General features: G+C 46.5%; 1 protein-coding gene across 2 annotated transcripts in view; it reads left to right on the forward strand.

Annotated features, from left to right (window-relative positions):
• PLXNA2 (plexin A2) overlaps window positions 1-27720 on the forward strand; it is a 247885-nt gene that overhangs the window by 175247 nt on the left and 44918 nt on the right. For both annotated transcript variants that reach the window (XM_003831204.8, XM_034945808.4), the window contains exons 9-12: window positions 2023-2137; window positions 10334-10534; window positions 12401-12497; window positions 15457-15647. In XM_003831204.8, the coding sequence (XP_003831252.5) occupies window positions 2023-2137; window positions 10334-10534; window positions 12401-12497; window positions 15457-15647 (604 nt within the window). The remainder of the gene's footprint in view (window positions 1-2022; window positions 2138-10333; window positions 10535-12400; window positions 12498-15456; window positions 15648-27720) is intronic.

A 27720-nucleotide genomic window follows, 5' to 3' on the forward strand; every position in this document is an offset into this window, starting at 1 on the left:
CTAAACCCTAAAGGAATCTTTAGTCATTAGAAGAGGCAAATAAGCTAGTCCTCCTTATTCTCCATTTTTCTGAACTTGATTTTCATAATTAGAATAATCTTCTGGAGTTCTTTGGTCTCTACATTAGTCAAGGAAGGAGCCCCATTGGGACAAATAAATAGATGTGCTGAGAAAGACAAAACAAGTGATAAAAATGGCCTGGTGGGAACCAGGGAGGGCAGAAAGGGACTGAAGCTGAACTAGACAAAGCTGCCCTCTAACCACTGCATTTGAATCCCAGCAAACCCTGCTTTGGGAATGGCAAGCATCTGGGCGACAGAACCTCTTACCTCCTTCTCAAACTCCAACATGGTGGTGATGGAATCCATTGTTTGTGAGAGCAATCTTATCTCCATGGCAACACAGTATGATGTCACCACTTTCAAAGATGTATTGCTATGGCAACACAGATGCTGTCACAGGCAGCAAGTTTTAACAGAAAAAAAAAAGCAGGTCTCCTTGACAGCAAAGATTCCATTTTAATGCCAAACACTGCCTCTCTTGCCCTTCTCTACTGGAATTCAGTTAAAATTCATGGAATCAAGTATAGTCCCCTCCTTTTAATAATTTACTGTAATAAAAGTAAACTGAGGCCCACAGAAAGATTAGTGCTACAATGAAGGTCACAAAAGTAGCCAGCGGAAGAGCCACATCTAGCTAGAGCCCCAATAACCATCCTCCTTAGGCCCTTGGTCCATTTTCATTATTTACTTGCTGAATCATAAGATGTTACCAAGAACCAGTCTATCTGAGAGTACATGAGATAGCATGAAGCTCAGAAACTAAAAAAGTCTGGGCAATGGAGAATGGGATAAAAATGCTCTGAATGGGAAGATGAAGTGTAAATGGGCTAACCAACCCAATATACTATGGCCTGTGAGCTGGTGACCCCTGGATCAAGCCCCAACCACCCAAATGTAATCAGAGCCCCACCAGGTGGCGCCAGACTGCAGACCTGGTCCTGCCCATTCCAGGTTGGCCTAGTTGTGAAAGACTAGATAGAGTAGGGGGGCTGCGAGGAGGAGCAAGACTAACCCCCCAAAAAAACCCATTTCCATTACAATGACCTGATCACACACAGAGAGCCAAAAGAATATACACAGTCTCCAGGTGAAATTGGAAGGAAAGAAGTGCTCACCCTGGCAAGAAAAGCACATGCCACACACATATCCTACTGTTCCATGCCTGGGGGAGTGGGACAAAGTTACTACTTAATACTGTTAGCTCCCCCAAGCCCAATAACACAGATGATATGAACCAATTGTTAACTCTCAAATGTTATTTAAGAGGTTGAAATAACAGGTAATTTAAGCGCTTGACAATAATACTCACATTTAGCATGGCATTTTTTGAAACCATTTTCTATACATTATCTCATTTGACACCAAACAGCCCTGTGACATAGACAGGAATGTTTTATTACAGGCAGATGAAGATACTCCAATTCAGAGGGTGAAGTGACTTACTCAGTGTGACCCCAGTGGCAGTGGCAGAAGCAAGTCTATAATCAGATCTGCCCAATTCCTGTCCCTGTGCTCTGCTGGCTACCCTGTCTTTACAAGCAGTGAAATATTGGGAAATGTTTAGCTACCAGCATTCAGAAGAAAACCTAGTTTGCAGCATTGCCAAATTCTGTGGCGCAACTATTTCCACCATGGCCGATTTCAAACTACCACCATGATGTCTATCAGCTTGCAAAATTCCTGAAAATGTGAATAATCAGTTCTCATGAGCTTATAGAAGCACACCCCTGCTTTGTAAGTTATACTCTTATCTGGTCTCATTTTCTTTCCAATTTTCTGTTCCCATGAATATCATGGATGGAGAATCCACAATTCTTGGTGCTAGAGGATGGCCCACCAGTCTTCCCTCCTGAGAATGAGACTAGGATTTAAACACAGGTTAACAGACTTCTATCATGACACATGCCACCTTCCCTCTTTGTTCTCTTCTCTTTGCCTCTCACCATCTCTGTCCTTGCAGGTGCCTGTCCTGTGTCAACAGCGCCTTCCGCTGCCATTGGTGCAAGTACCGCAACCTCTGCACTCATGACCCCACCACCTGCTCCTTCCAGGAGGGCCGGATCAATATTTCAGAGGTAAGAAGGGCTTACCCTAACATGGCAGTATTCCCAGTGAGTCTGAGTGGCCCCTCCCTCTTTAGATGGTCAGTCCAATGGCTTGGCCATTTTCTTGCCCTGGCCCATCTTGGCCGTCTTGCCAGAAATTCTGCATGCTAGAAAGCCCTGTTATTATAAAGCTCAAAAAAGTAGCAGCAAATGACCCCAGAGGCAGAGGCTATGTCTACTAGACTCCTAAGACTCTATGCATTCAAAAGCTTGAAGGTAACTGGGGGTTGAGACTGAAAGCTTAGAGGAAACATATTCAACCAAACAGACTCCCTGGTCTAGAAGAGTGTAGTAAATGGCATTTATTCTTTGAGTCTAGCCCTTTGCTTGGCTGCAGACATAGTCTAGTTCAATAGAACATTCACTCGCAACCATTCTTTCATGCCAACTTCTCTTCCAACTCTAAAATTCAATGATTCTTTGACTCTGATGTATAACTGGGTGGGTGGCCTTGTAGAAAGTGAGAAAAAATCAGCTAGTGAAAAGAACCAGGCACTGCTAAAAGTCCTGTTTTATTATACAGTCGAAACTCCATCCCTAAACCTGACCCACCTTTGTTATTAACACAGTGAAATATCAAATTGCTTATCTTTCTAATGGGTATTCCATTCAATGATTATTCACTGAAGTCTACTTTCTTACATATTCATAGCATGTCTCAGGACCGTGAAGCCTGCTTGCTCAGTCTCCCTTTCTTGTGTCGAAAGCTTTTCATACCCCAGCATGGCCAGTTGGATTTGAACAACTATAGAGACCTTACATAGTTGCCCAAATGCACGTGTGCATATACACATATTTCTTACTCTATATTTTAGAAAATCCAAAAATGGTAATAAGTGACAATGTAGCATTTTTATATACAACTGCCGTCTTTTTTTTTTTTTTTTTGATATGAAGTCTCGCTCTATCGCCAGGCTGGAGTGCAATGGCGTGATCTCCGCTCACTGCAACCTCTGCCTCCCGGGTTCAAACAATTCTCCTGCCTCAGCCACCTGAGTAGCTGGGACTACAGGGGCGTGCCACCATGCCAGCAAATTTTTGTATTTTTAGTAGAGACAGGGTTTCACCATGTTGGCCAGGATGGTCTCAATCTCTTGACCTCATGATCCACCCGCCTCGGCCTCCCAAAGTGTTGGGGTTACAAGTGTGAGCCACTCCGCCCGGCCTACTATAGCCTTTCTATACACATCTTCCTCTTGCGCTAGACTACAAGCTCCTTGAAGGCAAGGACTACATCTTATCTTTAAATCTTCAATGTCTTATTTAGCAAATGTTTGTAGAATGCATGCATGAAAGAATGGATGAACGAATGACCTTTCTATTTAAATCCCATTGATGGCAATTGTGTCAACTTGTCTAAGATTTCAAGTAATGGAGTCTTGTGTCTTCTAATCTTGATAGCAGTGCTGGTTGCTTCCATGGCTAAACATAAGAAAATAGACTCTGAAAGGTTTCTCAAACACATACCCCTTTGAACTCTTCTTAGTTTATGAAACAACAGGTGTTATGTTCAGTCAGAAAAATGGAATTTGCCTGTCTTGAAAGGGTGAAACATAGATGCCACAGGTGGCTTTTCAAACAGACCCATCTACGGGTGCCTCAGCATGACGAAACCAGGCATCTAGTGCCCTGAGAACCTTTCAGAAAAGCATTTTCCTCTAGCCAGTTGGTATGCTTTGATGCAGCTGGCCTAAAAACCCTACACCAGCCTTCCTGGACACTGGAGATTAACTCCAGCCCTGGAATTCTGCAACGGTATGAAACTGCTCTGGGGGCAGTCCTTTCACTCAGAGAAAAGGACAGAGCTGCAGGGAGAGGTGGGAGTGGGCACCACAGCTTGGAGCCAATGAAAGAATCGCTTAGAGGGGCAGACCTAGCCAGGAACAGCAGAGCCACCATGGGAGGCCTGGGCAGGGGTGAAGACTGAGCAGTGAGAGAGTATGAGACACAGTCTCAGAAACTAACCTTGACATGGGCCACTTTGAAAGTTCCTTAATAAAATAGATTGAGGTGGCCCCCAGGACACAGAGAGATTGGGTGAAGTACAAATCTAGACAACAAAGAGCAGCTGCTCCACTTTCTCCTGAGGCTACCCACCTCAGGCCAAGAGAAACCCAAAGCCAAGCCTGAAAGCGACCTGCAGCTGAAGCAAGGGCATGCGAGTGTCACTCAAAGCAAGATAAATAAACTCTGCTGGGGTGTGTGTGGAGGCCAGAGAGCTGAGCCCCTGCAGGCTAATTGGAAGCAGGCCCGGCCTTCCTCACACCATTCAGAAGTCACTGAAATACAGCTCCCTCTCAGCCATGGATGAGAGATTCAACATTCCGGAGCTGGGCCAAGAGAAGCTGTTGCCTCCCTGCAACTCGGGATTAAATTAATACCAAAAGGGACCTAGGGGCAAACTCAGAGACTCCCCACCTCCTTTTTGTTTCCTTTTCTGTCCTTGATGTCTGTGGCTTAGGGTTAGAGAAGAGCAGTCCCGTTTGTCTCCCTTCATCTCCCCATTGCCCTGAGTAGGAATGGTGTACGGCTGCTCTCTTATGCTCGTGTGCATTGGTCCCTGGCATGGCCCCAGGGATTGGCTGTCCAGAGGACTGTGAGGGAAGCCCAGACTCCATCCAGCTCCCAACTTTGCTCAGGAAAGGAAACAGGGTGCAGATTCCCAGCAAGGTTGCCAGGGCCACTTCCGGGGCTTCCTAAAATACTGCTTTGGCTCTTAACCACAGCTGGCCACATGTTCCTTTTCAGCAAACAGCAGCTAGGCCCCACTCTTTTCTGTCCAAAGTTCTGCTTTAGGAGAACCCCATCCCTGAAAATTTGAGGAACAGCAAAGATGCACATGCCCAACTTGGGTAAGGTTTCCCTTACTCTCTCAGGCGTCCCAGCTGATATTTTCACGTAGTTTGGGGAACTAGAATCCCCTGGATTTCCAGCTAACTGGAAATCCCTTAGCTGTCTCTTTAGGGGTTCCTAGAATATCTCTTTTAGAATTCCAGTAAGCCTCCCTTCCCAACTTTGAATCAAAATTTTATGTCTGTCTGCTTCCTAGAAACAATATATAACTGATTAGCTCCATTGATTAATATAGCAACATTAATATATCACACATTTATAATTTCTTCACATGTGCCAGGAGTTCTCAAAGTGTGCCCAGGGACCGGCAGCATCAGCATCACCTGGGAACTTACAGAAATTCAAATTCTTGGGCCCCATCCCAGATGAGGCTAAAGATTGAGAACCACTGACATTTGGCATTTCAATGGATTCTCGCAACAGCCCTGCCATTTCATATAATTTATATTTGACATCTGTAGTAACCAGAATGCTAAAAATTTCGGGTTTTTGCCCAAGGCTACAGAGAACTCAGACATCCAAAAAAGCTGAGTACAGTATGTTTTCTACAGAAAATCAGGGCCCATGAGCTTTGTTTCCATGGTCACAGCCACACTTGCTGGCCTGACTTCAACCTGGTCCTTTGCTATTGGTCATGAGGATTCAGGCTATGGATGGGCCAGCACAAATCCATCTCCACAGATGGAGAAACTGCCCATAGAAGATGGGTCAGTGGTGCCATTTCCAGATAAAAAGACAGCCAGCATATGAGGTAAATCTGCCCACATCTTTCCAGAAGGCGGATGGACCAATTCCATGCTTAGGCTTGACAATGAAGAACAGCTGTGCTAGAACGAATGCAATTCAAAAATAAAAATATTAGTACTTATTATATATGCAGCATATATATAATTTAACCTTAAGTACTCTATGAAGTGGATTATATTATAGATGAATAGACTGAGGCTTAAATAAGTTAAACAGCTTTCCTATGATCATCAAATAAATGCAGAAATTAGGATTCAGAGACAATTTTTCAAGCTGACCTTGAATAAGTGAAAGTCCACTGATTCTGCAGTCACACTCACACGCACACACACAACAAATAGGCGGTAATATTAACAATTGTTAATCCAGCATATTACCACTTACGACACACATTGATTTTCCTCTTTCATGCAATCTAGGTTTGTCAGATATTATTGGCACCATTTTATAGAGGAGGAAACTGACTTTCAATTAAACCATTTGTCAAGCTCTCTTAAGGTAATGAGTCAGACCTTTCCAGCACTCAGAGCACAGCAGATCTCTGATGGGGGCCCCCCAAATCTCTTCCTCCCTGAGCCAGATCAGGCTGTGACATGGTGTTAGCAAGCGGGTGTGCACAGGAGGATATATGGCTTTCAGCTTTTAAAGCTCATCTCCCTCCATGGCTAAGCCAGGCCTAGTGAGATGTAGATACATAAATATCTCCTTTATGCCCTGTCCCAGGGGAAAGATAGAACCAAATAAATCCGATTAGCTTCCCAGGATGTTGGCTGCTCTCTCTTTGAAGTCCAGTGGGTGAAGATAATGCCATTTCCACATGGGAGAAGTCGCTTCAGAGGGCTAAAGGGTCCCCAGCACAGAACGCTGGCAGAGCACAGCTGAACAGGTGGGCAATGTGAGCCCAAGACTCATAGGGCTCCTAAACCAGGTCCCTGCTCTCCCTGCAGCTGTGTTTCCTCTTCCCCAGCCTACCGCCACCCCTGGGGTATTCCTACAAGTTTAAGTCTTGGTTTAAACTAAGATTGCTGCTGAGAAGGTGATCCTGGCTCCAGTTGGCCTAGAGACAGAGGAGAAAGAAGATGACCCAAAGAGATCACTCAGAAGGCTGTGAGGATCCGCGGTAGCAATCAGTATTTTAAGAATGTGAACAACAGTCTTAACATTCTGCAGGAAAAGCATCTTAGGATGATTTGCTTTCTTTTTCATAAGACAGGTACTGTATGTGTATGTACACATGTGTGTGCCTGTGTGTGTGTGTATACCCACAGAAGCAAACAGGTTGGAAGTGGCCTCATTGTATCTGATTAAACCCTTCACCATCCTCAAACCCCACAGATATTGAAGTTTCAACAACTTGGCAATTGTTTGGGGTCCAGTCTCCTCCACCCACTTTCAGCCCTTACCACTGCAATTTCCACCCAAGATTCACAGATCCTTCATGAATATACTCACCAGAATCATCTCATAACCCGAAAGGCCTGTATCTTCCCATTTCCCAAGATGAAGAAAGCATACCTGGGGCACCAACCGCTTCTTTCCTTTGCCTTAGAGAATAGAAGGGGAAAAATCCTATTCTGTCTGACCTGAGAGCAATTGCCAAATAAAGAAACAAAGCATAAGACATTCTTTTTCTACTAGGGCAATCTTGGGGCCTGGTTCAGCATTTGGGAAGACCCTAATTGTTACCCTTAAATTTGATTCTAAAAAGTCTGAAACAGCAGACCATGGGAAATTTCCTAAAATTCTAGAATCCCTTAAAAAAAAAAAAAACTCATGTAATAGTACTCATAAAGTCTACTCATGATTCTCCAACCTCCAGGCTGGACTGGACTTAGCCCAGCCTAAAAGATGAAAGTGTGTGTGTGTGTTACATATAGATAACATATGTGTTATATATAGGTATTACACATAACATCTATATAAAAGTATACTTTTTTTGGTCCACATTGAAAGGATTCAACAATCTTTTTTTACTAACCCCAGACATCATACTTCCAAAAGCACATCTTTAAGATCCTGCTACTGAAATTTGAATTTGTTGTCTAAGCTCATTAGAGATGAAAAACAACTGCTCGTCATTTACAATTCATCAGCTGGTTCGGAGTAAGAAAATCTCTCTCTCTTTCTGTCTGTCTCTCTGTCTGTCTGTCTGTCTCTCTCTCTCTCTCACAAACACACACAGAGAGAGAGAGAGAGAGTGCGAGAGAGACCATTATACCCCAGCCTTATTTCTAACTTAAATTCTAACATTAGATTTGATGCAGATATTTTAGCTGCTAACAGGAAGTGTTATCTCCTTTTCTATGAGATGCCTGGGCTTCCCTAAAGTGGTGCTCATCTTTTTTTTTTTTTTTTTTTTTTTTTGGCTATAAATATATGAAAGAGTCTGTCAAGAGTGCCTGCAGGGAATGAAAGTGAAAGTGCAGTAAAGAGCAAGTTTATGAGTTGGCAGCTTGAGTGACTGGCTCCTAAACAGGGACCCATCTGTTCTGGGGTTGCCTTGTGATTCTCTCTCGTGGAGGCCGTGCCTGCCTGGAGTCCTCACATGCAGGTGGCCAGCTGACAAGGGATGACACTGGTGAGCCTGCCGGTGTGTCCAGACCCTCTTAGGTAGGTTTCTGTGCAGAATTTCCCCCAGATCCGGCTCTTCATAAATTGTCAGTAGTAAATTATCCTTAGTAAATGTGGACATGCCACTTTAGAAATCATGTGACTCCAAAACCCATGACTATTTCCAACTCCAGCTTTTGAGAACCAAATGCCTTCTCAAGTCTCTTCAAGCCCAGAAGGCAGGCTTTACCTCATCTCTAAAGAATCTACAAAGTTGGAGCTAAAAAAAAAAGATTTTTTCACAGGTTGCTTTATTTTATTTTCTATTTACCCTCCCACAAGCAATGACATGCTTGACATGTCCGTTACATGTCAAGCACTGGCAGAAAGACTGGGGAGATGGAGGTGAGTAAGATGCAGCCTAATCCTCAAGAAGCTCACAGCCCAGTGAGGAAAGCAAATCAAGAAATTGTAATTCTGTGTGTCAAAAGCAATCATGGGTGAATATTCATAACCCATCCTGAAGCCAGTGCAGGGACAGGGGCAGGGACGGCCTTGCAGAGAAGAAACTGGGCTGAGTTTGAAGGCTGATTAAGAGGTAATCAATTATTAATTCTCAGAGAAGGTGATGATTTAAAAAAACCAAAAAAGTAAAAGAAGAGGTAATCAACTAAAAGAGGGGCTGAAGCAGGGCAGCAGCAGGAGGAAGACAGGCAGGAGTGTGTGTTTCTAATAGACGGAAAAGCATGTTCAAAGGGCCAGAGGCAGATCCTGTAAGGGAGAGGGCATCTCAGAGTTAACCATACATTCAGTATGGCTGGACTATTATGTGCAAGAACCACAGAGTTCAGAGGGAGGTAGGCAAGGGCCAGATGCTGAACGGCTTGCAAGTGGGGCCCAGAGAAAAGAGGCAACAGCCCGAGCCACACCATGACAAGAGGTGGCCACAGGAGATTCCCTGTGTGAGGCTGTGCCGGCATTGCACAAGGCTTCTTAATTATTGCATTTGCCATTAGGTGGACAATATTTTTGTCATTGAACATGTCCTACACCTTGTAGGAAATCCAGCAATCCTGGCCCCTGGCATCAATGCCAGTAACACCCTCTGCAGGCCCTGTAGCAGCATCAGCCCCCAGGCATTCCCAGAAGTTCCCCCTAAGAACCACTGCCCAGGAGAAGGGGACAGAGAAAGGGGAGCCTCCTGTGAGAATTCCCCTAGTGATTCCCTGTGGAGGTGGTTCCCACATCATCACTGCCAGGGGCTACCAGGCTCATCTGCCCGAGGAGAGAAGGAGAAAGAGGAGATTGGCACAGTGGGGTGGCCCTTTGACCTCTAGTGGAAAATCAGCATCTAGTCATGGAGCTCCATAAATCAGTCTTTCTCACTGTCTCTCTCTCATGGTCCTTCCCAAAGCCCCTCCCTACCAAGACTTTCTTTTTTGGTTTTGTTTTCCAAAGCAACATGGCATTCACGCAGGGCCTGGTAATGAAATGAGATTTAAAAAAGAAAAACAGAGCAAGTGTTTAGAGTATTGCTGGGAGGGCTTGATCCACCTTCTGGAAAGCCTAGCTCAGTCGGGGCTGGGAAGCTGAAGCTGCTGATAACAGATGCCCCAGGCATCGGCATCAGACAATGCAAGGGGCCGAGTATCTGGAGCTGGGGAACAGGATGAAACCCAGAGGTAGGGGTGCCAGGTTGGGGACAGGGACACGTGGAGGCTCTTTTATCCAGTGTCTCAGGAGATAAAATCCACAGCTTGCCACACTGTGCTTGAAAATTAATTCCTGAATTGTAACACACACAGCAGATACAGGACAACTTGTGGGACGGGGATGACAATATCAAAGCCCAGGAGCTAAGAGCGATTCCATTTTCCCTGCCCATTCCACGGGCCTTACATGAGGTAATATCCTGCTCTTGGGCAGCCCACCTGATACAAGAGGGGCCTGCCTGTCCCAGGCACGTAGGACAGCATGAACAGGGGACAGATGGAGCCTCTTCGTTTGTTCCCCCAGGACTGTCCCCAGCTGGTGCCCACAGAGGAGATCTTGATTCCAGTCGGGGAGGTAAAGCCAATCACCCTTAAGGCGCGAAATCTGCCCCAGCCGCAGTCCGGCCAGCGAGGCTATGAGTGTGTCCTCAACATACAAGGAGCCATCCACCGGGTCCCCGCTCTGCGCTTCAACAGCTCCAGCGTTCAGTGTCAGAACAGCTCGGTAAGAAAACGCAGGCTGGGCCCTGCCTGGAGCAGGGCTTCCTCTCACACTCGTGCTGGGGCCTCAGTATGGCCAGCCTTGGCTTCCGGAGCCTTCCAGGTTCACAGGCTGAGCCCACATCCCCAGGGACGCAGGAGCCAGCCAGCACCCCAGCCGCTCAGCCAGAGCAGGGCAGGTGACTGGTGCCAGAGGAGACAGTTCCGTGAGGACCCTCATGGCAGACACTGAGATCTTTGTGCCCTTTCTGAAGTTGATTTTTTAAATTTTAAATTTTTTATTTTTAATTTTTGTGAGTACACAGTAGGTGTATGTATTTATGGGCTACATGAGATGTTTTTATACAGGCGTGCAATGTCAAATAATCACATCATGGACCTTTCTGAAGTTGAAAGAGCACCTCTTTGTCTTCAGTGAAACTTGAACCAGAGCGAGTCAACTCCACCCTACACCCCATTCCACATCCCCGTTCAGGGAGTGAATAACCAGGAGGGTGCTCCACAGGCAAAAGCTGGAGAAGAGAGGGACAGGAAGTGAGATGGGAGGAGGGGAGGTAGGAGGGGAGGGGTAGCAGGAAGCAGTGAATTTCAGGAGCAGCAAGGGTTAAACCAATCCAGAATGGCAGACAGAGAGCATGAGGTGTTTAATTATAATACTAACCCCAAGAAGATCTTTTTATCTGCCAGCTCCCTGTCTCTGACTGTGGGGGGTCAGCTGGAGATGCGGGAGGGGAGGATGTGACAAAGGTGTTGAGGGAAGCTAATTCGCCTGGGAGAGATAAAGGGAATCTGGGCCTCTTATCAGGGAGCTGTCAGATTCCCAGGTCACAGGCGCTTGATAGAATTTGTAATCGGTGGAAGGCCGCCAAGCGCAAGGGGAAGGCAGGATGAAAAAGAAAAGGGACACAACAAAGGGAGGCAGTGGGCAGGGGAGGGCGGGAGCAGAAGGCTGACAGTGACATGCCCTTCAGAGCTGAAGAGTGGGGGGTCGGGAAGATGCCCTGAGGTCTCCATCACAGGGTGCCAGGACTGGCCACCCAGGGGTGTTATTTCTGAAGTGTGAAGGGGCTAAATGTCTTCTGTGGGATCAGCACAAGAGAGAAAGTCATAGACTCCTGGCCACAGCTAGAGGACTTTAACGATAGGGCTGATGAGATCTGTGCCCGGAAAGCTGTGGGCTGATGAGGTCTGTGTCCGGAAAGCTGTGGGCACTTCTCCCTAGTGGACCATTGGCTAAAGTAAGGCTCGTGCGGAAATAGAGGGCCACCGCAGGGGTTGGCCAGGTGACTGCTCGATGAGACTCTCGGCCTTACAAGAGTAGTAAGAGGGCATTAGCTCTGCCTCTGGAGACACATGGACTTTTTAGGGAGACACGTGAAAAGAGGCACAGCAGATCCTGGAAAGTGCCAGTGCAAGACAGAAAGTGGCAACACCAGGGGATGGACAGTTTGAGGCAGATCTGCAGGGTTGTGGGAGAGGACTCCTGGGGAAAGTAGAGCTGAGCTGGGCTAGAAGAATACGGGTGGGTTAAAAGGATGGAGGTTGTAGGGAGACGGTTGCATTCCTTATGAGATAGGAACTCAACAAAGACAGAGAGGGACTTAAGAAGATGTGTTTGGAGAAAGGTAGATTCAAAGCTTTCCACGGGAGAGCAGTGGAGGAGAAAGCTGGAGGAGTCAGTTTGCATCCGATTATGCAGGGCACTGAATGCCAAGCTAGGAGGCTTGGGTGGGATTCTCTTGGCATTAGTGACTGGGATTCAGGGAAAGAGCGTCATAATAATCTGAGCAGCATGCAGGGTTTGTCTGCATCCCTGACCCCTGTGATAGAGGGCCACATGAGCCCCGTGCCTCTGCCCGTCTCCCTATAGTACCAGTATGATGGCATGGACATCAGCAATCTGGCCGTGGATTTCGCTGTGGTGTGGAACGGCAATTTCATCATTGACAACCCTCAGGACCTGAAAGGTAAGCGGCTACTTCCGGGTAGAAGTTTGATCTTTTCACGACCCCGGGAAAGACTAGGGCTAGAGGGATCAGAGCCAGCCAGCCGCTGTGCCATGAATAATACACTCCCTCTGTCGGCGGAACTCTTCAGAGGATCCTAAAGCAACATTTGGAGCCATCAAAGGAGTCCTGTTGGGAGCCCTGTTTTATTACAACCAGAGCATCCGCCGGGCGGCCGCCGGCCCATCCACGTTATTCTTTGGCTCCTGCAGGCTTTGAAGTGTCTGTGGAACCTGACCTAGGAGAACAGCAGGCAGGAACGTCTGGCTAGTTTCCCTGGAAATGGAGATATTGTTTCCAGTCAGGCTCTTGTTCCCCTGTCCTTGGCCCTGGTCACAATCACTGCACAAAGAGGGTTTTTAAGGCTGCTCTCCAGTTCCTGAGGTGGGCGGGAGAGAGCAGCATGCAGAGTCCAGCTCACATCAGGAGCAAAGAATTCAGGAAGGGGATCTGGCTGAAGAAGGAGGGGTGCTCCATGAGGGTGACCCTTATTCATCGTCCTATAAACTCATGTCGAGCTCCTCCCATGTGCCAGTTAGGCCCGACCCTCAGTGCAGCAAATGCCAAGATTCCACCCTGCTCTCGAGAATGATAAAAGTGACTCCAATATGATGAGGACTCGTGATGGGTAGACACTCACTAAGTAATTTATTAGAGATTATTTTCCTTAAGCATCACAATAACTCTGAGAGGTATGTACTATTATTATTCTCATTTTCTAGATGAGGAAACTGAGACCCAAAGAAATTAAGAAATGGGCCACGAGTCAGATAGTAAGAGCTGGGATTGGAACCAAGACAGTCTAATTTCAGAGCTCGCAAACTGAGCCACATCACTGTGAGGATCTGCTACTTAGGCCACTGTAGGATTTAAACTCCTTCCCCCCTGGAATATATTCCTATCCCCCACACTCCTCCTACCCTCAGCCACAAGCCTTGCCACATTTCAAGTAGCTAGGGTTGTCACAAGCCTCTGCTTCCACCTGACGGGTCAGCCAATGGAGATGGGGTAGGGGGCAAGGCCATAGCAGGGGCTGCAAGTTTTTCAGCATCTTTAGGGCTGTAGCTCCCTGTCCCAAATGCTGCCATTAAAATCGAGGCTACTTAGACTGGGAGAAAGGAACGGAGCCAGGAGGATTATTTTTTTCTATTTCTCCTCATACCCAGGCCAAACTTTCTCACTGCTAAAACATAGGAGACACTTTCCCTGCTGGGGATCTGGGCTTAGATCCCAGAGGTTGCCTTAGCACCTGGAGCTTAGAGAGCAGCCACATCCGAGCTGTTGCATCGGAAACTCTACTTGTGACTCTTGCAATGTTGAAGAAGCTCTGAGAGTGCACAGACAGCGTTGTCTTCACATTCGTATCACCTCCACCCACTAGCCTGAGTGTCTGTGCCGGCTGCGCATTGGGCTGGGTGGAGAGGACCACACCGTTTAAAGACTCAGGTTCTAGAATCCAGCAAAGCGGGGTTCACCTGCTGGCTCTTTCACTTACAGCTGTGTGAACTCAGATGAATGACTGTTCCCCTTTACATCCAGTCTCCTTATCTGTGAAGTGGAGAGAAGGATGCCCACTTCTCAGGGTCACCGTGAGGATCAAATGAGCTCATGGGTATGAACCATGTGGTACATATTTATAGATGCTCAGTGTGTACTCATTCATTTTAAGATTCCCATTCCCTGCCCTCTACCTTACAAAGCGATAAGCATGAGGGTATTTAAATACAGGCCCTGCAGCTGGGACTAAAGGATGCTGGACATAGCAGAGGAACAGGATGAGGACCTATGGGAAGAATTTTAAAATTACCCTTTCCCTGGGGCATGTGTCTCACTTCCAGCAACGGCATACCACCTGGTCCTGAAAGCTTGCATGCGCTTGACCAAAAGAGTGGAAAAATGACTTTTCCGTGTTTTGCTTTTGGAGAATTCTACTTGTAACTCAAAATCTCAGCAGGCAAGGAGCTAAGACCAGGTTCCTGAACCTGAAGCACAGTTCACTAATTCGCTGGTTATACTAGCACTTTAAAGTCGGCAGGAGACAAAAGCAAAGACAAAGGGTTTGCACACTCCACATGTTACTATTTAAATAGCCAGTTTGCCCTCTCTGGGGACATATTCTCCATTCATAAGGGCTGGGAACAGACTGTGTCACCCCCTTTTTTTTAATCAGCAATGCTTCCCTCACTGCTAGCCACCTGGCCTTTCTTTAACCCCAAGCTGACTCCTGTCTCAAACCCATGCAATTTCCAGTTTGCCAGACCACAGTCCTCACTTCTCAGGACCTACCATTAAGCAGCAAAGCAAGTTGGAGTTTGAAGATTCCAGTTTGGGTCACTAATTTTACTAAGCTCTAAGAGTCATTATCTCTCCCTGAGCCTCATTTTTCCTTCAATGGAGGAAAGCAGCCCTTACCTCCTGCATGAGGACCATATGTGAGAGTGGAGAATAAGAGAGATGGCAGCATAAGAATATAGCATGAGTTCAAAGAAAAGATAATAAACATATATAGGGCATCAGATATGTTACAGGCACTGTGCTAAGCACTTAATATACAGTATCTTATTCCAACCTCACAAAAAAACAATGATTATCTTCATGTTAGAGATTAGGTAAGTGAGGTTCAAGGAGGTGGAATCCTCTCTCACATTGCTAGGAAGTAGTGAAGCCACAATTAAAGCCCTAATCTGATTCAATCTAGAGCCAGAATTCTTAAATAATATTATTCTTCCCAGTGCCCTTAAGTGACTGGTAAGAGGCTCAATTTACTAATTCCTCAGTCATTCTTGCAATGATAATGATGATTGGTGGTGTTATCCATGGTGGGGAAGAGTTTCTATCATTTCCATCACACCTGCAAGAGGAGGGTGCATTGTGAGCAGCCCTTTCTGGTTTCATCTGTGACCACCTGCTCTCTTTGCAGTCCATCTCTACAAGTGTGCAGCCCAGCGGGAGAGCTGCGGCCTCTGCCTCAAGGCCGACCGGAAGTTTGAGTGTGGCTGGTGCAGCGGCGAGCGCAGGTGCACCCTCCACCAGCACTGTACCAGCCCCTCCAGCCCCTGGCTCGACTGGTCCAGCCACAATGTCAAGTGCTCCAACCCTCAAATCACCAAGGTAAGTCCTACAAGTCTCTAGAGCAGGAAGGGGCGGCCAAGAGCTGACCCCAAGACAGTGGGAGAGGAGTGCAAATTGATACTCTGTGGACAAATTATTGGCGTACAGTGAGTTTAATGTGGGGGGGTGTAGGAAACCTCTCGCGTGTGTCTTAACGGCCCCTGTCTAGGTATAAGAGGTAAGTGTATGGAAGCGCATCCTCATGCCTGCGCATGAATGTACAAGCGCATTGGTGTGCACGTGCACACGACAAGGGAGGCAGAGCCAGCCCAGTCTCCCTGCCAGGCTGGCTGAGCCAAGTGAGGAGGAGAAATTGGCTCCATGGTGGGTGAACATTTCAGAAAACAGGTTTAGCTTTTCTCAGCAGAAATGTGATTTCAGGAGCCGCAATTAGCTCAGAGTTGCAAAGCTGAAAATGGAAGAAGAGAGTAAAGGCAGGCACTACATTAGCCACCGTGCCATTTCCCAGGATTTACTCCCCGTCCCAATTTTTTCATGCATTTTAATGGAAAGAAAAGGAAGTTAATTATCCTGGGGAAAAAATGATGTTTCCAAAATAGCAAATTTCAAAGGAAGATGATGTGGATGAAAATGCAATTGCTTGGGTTTCAAATGGCCTGGGAGAGGAGTCGCTGTATTTAACTTTGGTTGTGTTCTGTGCTCCCTCTTCACTGCTCCCCAGTCTATAACTGTCACTCATGCTTTGAAACTAACTGCACTTTCCTGGTGGTGGCTAGGAATAAAGGCCCAGGCAGGTACCCAGTGATCTGCATGTTTAAGAAAGGAGGAAGAGGCTGCTCCTTTTCTGCCTCTTCCCTGAGCTGCTGCACCATCCTTTTCCCTGCTTCATTTTCCCTGCTGGCCAAGGAAAGCAACTCTGGTCCTCACCTATGTCACAGAATATTGGGAAACTTCTAGAACATCTCTATGATTATATCAAAACCCCAGATCAGTTTTAAAAAGAAACCCTCAAGATAGAATGGGTGCTGCTAACCTACAGATAGGTTATTTGAAGAGGTAGAAATTATTTAATGTGAGTAAATTACATTTAATCCTCACAACCACCATGGGAAATAAGTATTCTCACCCCCACTGTACAGATGAAGAAAATGAGGCTCAGAGAAATTGAGTGACATGCCCAAGTTTATACCGCTGATAAGTGGCAGAGCCAGCATTTGAACTCGTATTTAATTATAAAACCATTTTTAAATTCTTTACAATATTCCCAAGTAACATAAAAGAAGAAGTGGTGCTTCCCCTTCCTTCATATCCGGACCTTTCATAGACCAGATAGATGCAATCCATCCACAAGACACCATATCCCGGACAATGCAGGGCTGTCGGTGGGAGAGCTCTTACTGCATCCAGGCCCTCATTCATCTGTGCAGAGAGGAGTTAGGAGAGCACAGACACTGCCTTTCAAAGACAGAGCTACTTCAATCCCATTTTATTCTTGATCGTGACCAGGGATGGTGCCTCCTGACTTTCTCCTGTGTCTTTATGTCTCTGGAAGAGAATGTTTGCAGGGGTTGTTGGTGGTGCCCCAGCCTCTGCCCTCAGACAGCTAGCTTCCTGAGCTGCTCAGGGCTCCATGCCTTCCCCCTGATTCGAGTGATTTCCGGCCACTGCTGGCCTGAGAACTTGCACTGTTCTGTAATTCTTGCTGCTGCAGTTGTCAGTCTCTACATCTGTGGGCACCCGTGGTGTAGGGGAGCTTAAATTAGGCAGAGACTTGCTTCTATCAGCACCACCCGCCTCTGCCAGCCCCAGCAGCTGCACCATCCACTCCCCAACTGGCTGGGGCCCCTTTCCAGCCGAAGGCAAGCTTCTCACTGGGAAACCTCTGCCTCAGCCGCCCCTGCTCGCTGACCGGGGGCTGACGGGCTGCTCTGTTCACAGAGGACACCCAGGCTACACGAGGCTAATTAACCCCCCGAGGTAATTATGCTGTAATTGATTTTCCCAGTGAACATATCAGCAGGCATCAGAGGCCCCAATCTCCTGCTGGTACTTTTCAAGTCAAGGCTGTTGTGAAATGAAGGAGCATCTTTGGAGAGAGACAAATCCATGCTGTGTCCCAAGCCACTCGGGGGACGTCACTCTGAACAGGACATGGGGGAGGGAGCATCCAGGCCTGGAATGTTGTATTCATGATTATCTGGAATATTTTCTTTCATTTCATTATTTTCATTTCAATATTTTTTTTCTTTTCATTTTCTCCTACCCCTACCCCATCCTCCTTTCCCTGTGAAAGTCATTGTCTCTTTCTTTAACTTTTCATTCTTGAAATAATTTTAGACTTATAAAAAGGTACAAAAATAGTACAAAGAACTTTCATATACCCTTCACCCAGATTTCCAAAGTTAACATCTTACATAACCACAGTATAATTATCAAAATCAGGAAATTAGCATGGATATAATAATACCATCTAATAAACGTGCCTTATTAATATTCTGCCAATTGTCCCACCGATGTCCTTTTTCTGGTCTAGGATCCAATCCAGGATCCCATGTGGCATTCTATTGTCATGTCTCCTTAGTCCTTTAATCCTCAGTCTTTTTTTGTCTTTTATGACTTTGGTACTGTTGAGAAGTACAGGCTAGTTATTTTGTAGAATGTCCCTCAATTTGGATTTGTCTAATGCTTCCTCATGATCAAATTCAGGTTATATATTACTTTGGCAAAAGTACCAAAAATACCTGTATGGTACCTATCAACAGGGCACCTGACACAACTTGAAGGGGATCTCAGAAGCCGAATCTGGGCAATTTGAGCAAGAACATAAAAATTGATAGCCGTGGATTTCACCAATAGAATAAGAATCCGTGGTTCTTCCTGAAAAAAAGAAACAAACAAGTAAATAAATAATGGGGGGACAGCTGCAGTGGCTCACACCTGTAATCCCAGTTCTTTGGGGAGCAGAAGCTGAGAGGATTGCTTGAAGCCAGGAGTTCAAGAACAGCCTGGGCAACATAGCAGAATCCTGATCTCTAAAAAATAATAATAATAATTCTAAATTTTGCTGGGTGTAGTGGTGCATGCCTGTGGTGCTAGCTACTCGGGAGACTGGGGTGGGAGGATCACTTGATTCCAGAAGTCCGAGGCTACAGTGAACTATGATCATGCCATTGCACTCCAGCCTGGGCAACAGAGCGAAACCCTGTCTCTTTTTTAACTTTTTTTTTTTTTTTTTTTGAGACAGCGTCTCACTCTGTCACCCAGGCTGGACTGCAGTGGCGCAATCTTGGCTCACTGCAACCTCCACCTCCTGGGTTCAAATAATTCTCACTCCTCAGCCTCCTGAGTAGCTGGGACAACAGGCATGCACCACCACGCCTGGCTAATTTTTGTAATTTTAGTAGAGGTGGAGTTTGCCATGTTGGCCAGGCTGGTCTCAAACTCCTGACCTCAAGTGATCCGCCCACCTTGGCCTCCCAAAGTGCTGGGATTACAGGCTTGAGTCACCATGCCTGGCCAAGACCCTGTCTCTAAATAAATAAATAGAGAGAAAAGCTCTTCTTTACACTAGATTCCAACTAAAAAATGTAGAAGTAATTACGGAAATAGAAATCACCATTTGGCACAGTACACAAGTAATAATTGTTTCAGGCAAAGAATGGTCAATGAACACTAAAATTCGTAGCTGAAAGTATGATGAGAAATAGGATATTTACATAACCTTAAGCTACCTTCCCATAAGATACTTGTTAATTATGACAAGAACAATAGTGACTGGGCAGTGAAGAAACGTGGTAGACCTCACCTAAACCAACTGATGAAAGTAAACAAAGCCAGTAATGGGAAAAATCAACCTCATGTACCTTTCAATAGAATGCTCTGAGAAGGACACAACCTCATTTTTATGGTGTTTTTGGCAAGAATATGTAATTTGCTAAAAGCAACCTTTAAGGAGATTTTTTTTTCTTCTTCTTATTTTTTTTTTTTTTGAGACAGAGTCTCACTCTATCGCCCAGGCTGGAGTGCAGTGGTGTGATCTTGGCTCACTACAATCCCCGCCTCCCGGGTTCAAGGGATTCTCCTGCCTCAGCCTTCCGAGTAGCTGGTACTACAGGCACGTGCCACCACGCCCAGCTAATTTTTGTATTTTTGCTGGAGACAGGGTTTCACTATGTTGGCCAGGCTTGTCTCAAACTCCTGACCTCAGGTGATCCACCCGCCTCAACTTCCCAAAGTGCTGGATTTATAGGCATGAGCCACCATGCCCGGCCAACTCATTTTCTTTACTTCAGCTTTCTTGGCTAATCCCTTTGCACTGGCATAGATGTTTTCCCCAAACCTCTGAATCATCGGACTTCCATGAGGCCCATACCCTTTGATGCAGACCTCCTTGTCCCCAGCCTTCATCTTCAGAATGGGTGCCCTCCTTAGTGCAGCCACTCTGTGCAGTAAATAGAAGCCATTTACTACAAAGATCCTTCTTGAAGGATGAAAAGAGAAGGATTCTAAGATGGCCTGTGATGGCAGTTGGGGGTGGCAGAATCTCCAGTCCTGGAAATAAGTGGAAGCTGGAATGGATGCTGTCCTTCCTGGGACAGCAGAGAAATAAATGAGATGATCTCAAAGGAGTTCTACGTTAGAAAAAGAAGTGGGCTCACGCATAGTTAGATAAACAGCTGTGTTATTCCTTAACCCCTCCTTACCCCTTCTTCTCCATGGCAACCAGGCCCACCCGAGGGACCCATCTTTTATGGCAGCTTCATGTAGAACAAGTTGTACAGGCTATTGAATTTCACAGTTTGCATAAACTTCAGGTTAGGACCCCCTCAGGACTTACCTTCTGCTCCTCAGCCAGCTCGTGGTGTGATAATGATGCTATCCCCCATGGGAGGCCTCCTGAGCTGCTCCCATTTCCAGCTGTCATCGTGGGTGTCTGTGCACGTGTCACCTGTTCAACTCTAGGAACAGGAGACGTGCAGAGGATTGGAAAGCCCATGAGATGCCTGGCCCGCCACGTTTCTGTTCCCCCAGCCTATGCTTCAGGACCTGCTGGGACCTCAAAGAAGAGGGTGTTAGGAGCCACAGACTAGAAAGGAAGGCCCAGAGAAAAACATTTCTTAAGGAGCCATGAGTAGGCAGGATCCAGCAGAAAAGGAAGAGACTGAATATTTTCTCAGGAAGATAAACTCAGGGAGGGTAAAGGGATTTTGGAGCTCACATAACAGAGGTCTTCTTCACTCCAAGCGAGTGTATCAGTTTCCTAGGGCTGCCCTAGCAAAGAACCACAAACAGGTGGCTTAAACAACCTGAATGTATTTGGAGGTCTGAACTTCAAGATCAAGGTGTCAGCAGCGTGGGTTCCTTCTGAGCGCTGTGAGGGGGAATCTGTTCCAGGTCTCTTTCCTGGCTTCTGGTGGTTGCTGGGAATCTTTGCCATTCCTTGGCTTGTAGAAGCATCAACCTGACCTCTGCCTTCATGTCCACATGGCATTCTATCTCTGTGTGTGTGTCTGTCTCCCTATTTTTTTTTTAAATAAAGACCCTGTCATATTGGATTAGTGCCCACTCTAATTATCTCATTTTAATACGATTACCTCTTTAAAGACCCTATATCCAAAGAAGGTGCCATTCTAGGGCACTGAATTAGGTCTTCACCATATGAATTTTGAGGAGACAAGAGTCAAACCATAAGAGTGAGCATTCTGATCAGAGGGGGAAGATGCCACCATTCCAAATATGTTAATTCACTCATTAAATGAATATTTAATTAATGACTACTGTATTCCATGAACTATGCTGGGCTTGGAAGTTGTCTGTCACATGTATATGTGACTCCTGGTTAAGGAGGCTAGGTTATGCAGCCTCTTCCAATGTAGCCCCAGCCTATGCTTGAACATTGGCCACCTGGAAGAGGCTGGAAACTGACTGCCCTGCAGGCCATTGTGCTTCCTCCAAAAGGCCTAGGGCAGACTTCTAATCTCCACCCTCTGCAGTTGTGTCCTGTGTAGAAGGACTGAAGCAGGGATACAGGTCTTCTGTTAATGAGGACACTAACCTCAGGACCTCAGGCAAGGGACATGAGCAGACCAGCCAACATTCTAATTCTGGGAGTCTTCATGATAATTGCTTCCTTTAATAAGACTCTCCCATGTGCCAGGCTCTGAGCCTACTCCTTCAAACAACCCTGCAAGTTGGCTATTATTATCTTCACTTAAGAGTTGGGGAAACAGTTCTTAGAGAAGTAAAGAATTAGCCCAGTGTCACACACACATCTGGTTAGTGGCAGAGCAGAAGGCTGACTTCCTCCACCACACCATGGTGAGGGGGATGGAGGGCTATTCCTTGGCTATACATTTCCCCACCTCATCCCACCCCAAGAGTACCTAAAATGTCTCTGCGTGCAGGATCAGAATCCTCTTGGAACTTACCAAGAGATGCCAGATAAATTGGGAACATTGGCTACCCTTTGTACTGAGCCTTAAAGTAATCTTCACCTAACTGTCTTCCTAAACATAATGAGGTCCACACTTACTCCTATGAGTGGGAGGAAAAACAAGAAGGGGATATTGGGGTGCATGTGAGCTTGGGGCAGTCACTTCTTGCCTTTTGGGGGAAGCATTAGTCTAACCTCTACCCCAGTTATTTCTTGAAGCTATCACACTCAGTTGGGTTGTTTTTTTGGCTATGCCCACCAATGAGATGGCCATTAAGCTAAAGTGAAAGCTGGATTCCCTGGCCTGGCAGCTCTGACCTCTCAAACATCTCAGCCTAATGGGAGAGGCCAGACAATGGGGCCCAGGTAGTTCACACTTGCAGGCAAGAACAGAGATCAGGGTGAAGCCAAGGCAAATCAGGCTTAAGATGCAGGAGATGAACACCAGAGTTGGTGTGACCAGGAACCCACCACCCTTAAGATGTGAAAGAACATTCCTGTGTGTTCCTGAAGTCACCTGGCACATTGCACCATAAGGCCACATTGATGCCAGGCAGTGGGGGTGTTAGGTTAACAGCTGTTTCTCCAATGACCACCATGTAGCTTTTACTTTATGAATTTTTCAGCCTCAGTAACTTCTCCAACACCTCCCTAGTCCATGCTTAGGGAATATAAATTCTCTTTAACATTATCTTACGTATCTTAGGTACATGTAACTGAGAAAGAAAATCAATTATAGAAAACCATGTACACTGGCCTCCAAAACCAAGCTCAAATAATTTTTGATACCTTAATAGTTTGAGATGATCCATCACTCCTGCTGGCTCCTGTTCTCCACTTTCACAAATAATTTAAAGTAGATTGGTTTCGCCTAGATTCTCTCAGATGCAAATGCATTTGTGAAACTGTTTGGGAAACTGTGGGACATTTAAAAGTATTTATCTGCAAGGCTGCACCAAATCTCTGCAGGAAAGGCCAAAAGCCACCTGCCCAGGACCAGAGTGACTCACTGCAAAGTCCCCCACAAATAAATAAATAAGTCAGCCAGCTTTCCTGAGAAACAAGCCGGCACTCTGATCTTTCGTTCATTTATTTGCAGGCCTCATTAATATAACATCACTGCAACAAACAGCTAACGGGGGATGGTGTCAGGATGAATAATGGAGTTACTCTACTGAGATAACAATTAGGTTTTGAATGTACTATCAGCTAAGACAGAGCCAGCAAGGATTCACGCCGGGCAGGAGAGCTGGCACCGCCAATGCCATAGATTCCTACAGAGCTCATCAGCTGGGCTCTAGCCTACTGTGAGGAGTGCAGACACAGGCACACACACACAGACACACACACATACACTCCAAGTGGAAAAGAATGCCACAATTTGCTTTCTCAGACCCAGCATCCAGGTGTCTTTAGAAGCCAGGAGGGAATGAAAATGTGCGGCCACAAAGTTGGCATCACTGCCCTGTAAAGTCAAAGGAGTGAGAGGATTAGGAAAGAGGGGAGAAGCTGTCAACACATCCTCGACTTGTCCTCACTTGTTGGTCCTGATTAGGGGGCTCCTCAGGGCAGAACCCTCCTGAAATCCCAATCTCAGACACAAAAGCTTTTAATACAGAGTATGAACATCCGCTGAGGAGGCTGATGGGACTGAGACCATTCTGGAGTGGCTTCTTCGGCACCTCTTCTCCTTCTGCGAGGCTCTGACATTAGTTTCTCCTGTATCCTTTTACAAATCCAGTGTGGGGGACTGATCACCTGCTGGAAACCATGGTGAGAGCTGTGCAGGCCCATAGAGGGGCAGCCAATGCCACGCTGGGCAATGTCCCCACCAACCACCTCCCCTTCTCGAGTCAGCCTGCCTGCCCCTGCCCTGAGTCCCCACCAAGAACAATACGCAGAGGCTCCACCTGCACAGGACGCTCGTGAAAACAAAGCTACTTTTCCTTTGGACCTCAGCTAACCCAGCTTCCCTCTGGATTTCTTCATCATAAAACAGTCATGAGAAAAATCATAGCTAACTTTCACTGAATGCTTAGCTTACACTTAGCTCAGCACCTCCCATATGTCATCTCATTTCGACCTCAAAGCAACTGTTTTGAAATAGAAGTTAGTATTGTCACTAGACCCATTTTACAGATGAGGACACTGAAGCACTATGAGGTCTGATAACTTTCTTGAAGTGACATTGAGAATAAGTTTTAGCACTGAAATTTGACCTGCAGCTAGCTACTTGACTCAAGAGCCCCTGTGTTTGACCAGTGTCAAACCAGTCCTTCATCTCTTTCCTGAGCTCACTTGGACAAATAGAACTGTCAATCTGCAGAGCCAGAGGAGAGAAAGGAGCTGGCACCTAGCTCTTCCTCAAGCCTGCTGCAGAGATGGGAAGAAAGCCAGTAGTCCCCAATCCCAGCATTGTTTGGGGAGACTAGACATGCACAGGAAGAGACAAAGGGGCAAGGCCAAGAGGGGAGTGTGGATATTGCCTGGGTGAGGTCAGAGAGGAGTGGGGATGGATGCTGAGAAGTTCAGGGAGCCAAAGAGAGCAGGAGTAAAGGCAGTGACCAGCAAGGCCAACTCCAGAGCTCCTTGGAAAGCAAGGCATGGCCTTAGCCATGTCTTAAGTCCCGGCCATGCACTTCTTGATCTGTACATCTTAAGCCTGCTGCAGAGATGGGAAGAAAGGGAAAGGGGCTGGAGTGCCTAAGCAGACAGAAGCGAAGAGCAGGCCAGGGCATGCATTCTCATGGTGGGTGACCAAGGATGGGGTCTCCCCTGGGGCAGTGCTGTGTAAGGCAAAAAGCAGCGGTTAGATAAACCTGGCTGAGCTCTGCCCCACTCACTGTGGAACCTTCAAGAAGTTACTTAACCTCTCTGGGACATTATTTCTCATCTGAAAAATGGGAATGATAATAACACCTCACAGCTTGTTTTGAGCGCTTAGTGGGATAAAATATGTAAAGCCCCTGGCACAATTCCTTACTCATTATAAGCACTTAACAAATGTGAAAGCAGCAGCCATCATTCTCAGAATCTTCAATACCTTGGAGCTGAAGCCCTGCTTCTGGCTTCTTTCCCGCTATCTCTATCAGCCCGGAGATACAACCAGAGGAAGATAGGGTCTCTAGAATGGGAGCTGGGCTTTGTGAAGCTCCCACCAAGCTCCTCTGCCCCGATAAGCCCCTACTCTGAAGTTGGCCCCAACCCTGCCCTGACAAGGCTCTGCCTGAGGCTGAACCTAGGAACAGCCCACCTGAGCACTCACTCCCCAGGCTGCCAAGCCCCTGGGCCTTCCAGCGCCTCCCTGGTGCAGCCCTTCGCATCTCCCCAGCTGTAATTAATCGGCTGCATCTGCTCTCACCCTTGGGCTGCTTTGTGGCACAGTTCCCTCCAAACTGTTCAATTAGTGGCTGCAAGAATGAGGTCGGGTGCAGCATCACCGCGGCTGCTTTCCAGGTCATGGCACCCATGGAGGAAAACAAACATGACAGGGTCTGGCAGGAACACAGATTTAGCTGTGGTGCCCTGGTGCTCTCCTGGGTTCAGTTGGGCTGTGCAGCTGTCAAGGTGGGGTCTGAGCAGGTGGAGAAGTGACTCCCTAAACCAGAAGTTCCTGGAAGCTTTGAGAGGGCCTCAGCAGAAGATAGGAATCTGCTACTTAGTCCCCTGCCATCGTCATATGTGCTATGACCTAGGCATGCCTGCCTAATCCCACATCCTGCTGACCTAGTCTTCCTGGCTTAAGATGTACAGATCAAGAAGTGCATGGCCAGGACTTAAACTAGCCACCTTTATACCTGGGCGTGGTCACTGACTGCTCCTGGGGCAGGGTTTAGGGCTGCTAGCCTGAGCTCTCTACCCTAAAGTGTTTCCCTTATTTTCCTTCTGAATCCTGCAAACGATATACACACTTTTTATTCTACAACCAGTCAATAGATATCAGTGCTCTTAAGGCCAAGTAATAACACAACTTAAAAGTCCCATTAAGACGCAAATACAGCTTTCTGTACTTGCTGTATACAAATACAGAAAGGGAGGAGGGAACAGCTGAATGAAAGGTGCCTAAAGTGGGGGAAAGAACCCCAGGGAGGAAAACACAAAAGAACATGGGAAAGATACCAAATGTTTATCCTCCACTGGGTTTTGCCCAGGGCCAGCCTGGTTAATGGCGTGTGTGACAAGCAAAGGAAGTCATCTTCGCAGGCCCTCCTTACTGCACATCAATCAATCAGGCCTTTGCTGAAGGCACGACCCGAGTGCGGGTCACTACACTCTCAAAAGATGCATAGAAATCCGAGAGTCCACAGAAAAGCATCCAAAATGATCAAAGGGTTTAGAAACCAAGATCTTCGGTGAAAAGGCTGGAAGAACTGCAGAAGCAAAGGCCAGGGGTGACTTAATTGCTGTCTTCAGTAGCTAAAAGATGTTTGATGAGGAGGCAGCTGTTCAGTCCTCCATTCGATGAGGAATCAAACCAGAAATTGGCTTAAATTAAAGCAAGGGAGATTGCAGGAAGAGCTGTTTAATGATCCCGATGTTAAAATACTACATCACTCTCAGGCAACAGTTGGGTACCTCCACTCATCCAGTCATCATTAAAGAACACAGTCTGTTCTAGTGTCTGGTTGAGACCAGCATTTCCTTTTAACAGAGAATTGGGGATATTTATTGACAGTTACTCATTCCAGGCAGCATGCTAAGGATTAATTTCCTAAGAAAAGCTAGATAGTCCCTTGTCCCAAGATAGTTATCATCTTATTGAGGGAATAAGCAGTTACAATGCAATGTGGCAATTGTGGTCCTGGAGGTGTCCATAGAAGGATGTGGGAGGGTAGAAGAAGGGACTAGTAAATCTACTAAGGGAGTCCAGGGAGGCCTCCCTGAGGAGGCATCTTTTGAGTAGAGACTTGAGGATGGGTAGGCATTTGTCAGTGGACATGCTTGACCAGCACAGGGAACAGCATGTCAAATGCATAGAGGCTTTACACCCTATAAAGCTATAGCTGTGGGGGCCCTTGAGCTCTCCCAGTGAGCACATGTACAGTCATGCATCGCTTAACCATGGGGATACATTCTGACAAATGTGTCATTAGACGATTTCATCCTTGTGTGAACATCATGGCATATATTTACACAAACCTAGACAGTGTACCCTACTACACACCTAGGCTGCAAATCTGTACTGCATGTGACTGGTCCTGAACACCATGGGCGATTGTAACACAATGCTAAGTACTTGTGTATCTAAACATAAAAATGGGATGGTAAAAATATGATATAAAAGATTAAAAATGGTACGCCATATAGGGTATTTACCATGAATGGAGCTTGCAGGACTGGAAGTTGCTCTGGGTGAGTTCAGTGAGTGGTGAGTGAATGTGAAGGCCTAGGACGTTACTGTACACTACCATAGACTATAAACACAGTATGCACTTAGGCTACACTAAATTCATTAAAAAATTGTTTTCTTCTTTAATTATAAATTAACCTTAGTTACTATAACTTTTTTTTTTTTTTTTTGAGACGGAGTTCACTCTTGTTGCCCAAGCTGGAGTGCAATGGTGCAATCTCGGCTCACTGCAACCTCTGTCTCCCGGGTTCAAGCGATTCTCCTGCCTCAGCCTCCCGAGTAGCTGGGATTACAGGCATGCAACACCAAGCCTGGCTAATTTTGTATTT

The sequence above is a fragment of the Pan paniscus genome, chromosome 1 (genome assembly GCF_029289425.2).
Source record: "Pan paniscus chromosome 1, NHGRI_mPanPan1-v2.0_pri, whole genome shotgun sequence".
In the NCBI taxonomy this organism is placed as follows: Eukaryota; Metazoa; Chordata; class Mammalia; order Primates; family Hominidae; genus Pan; species Pan paniscus.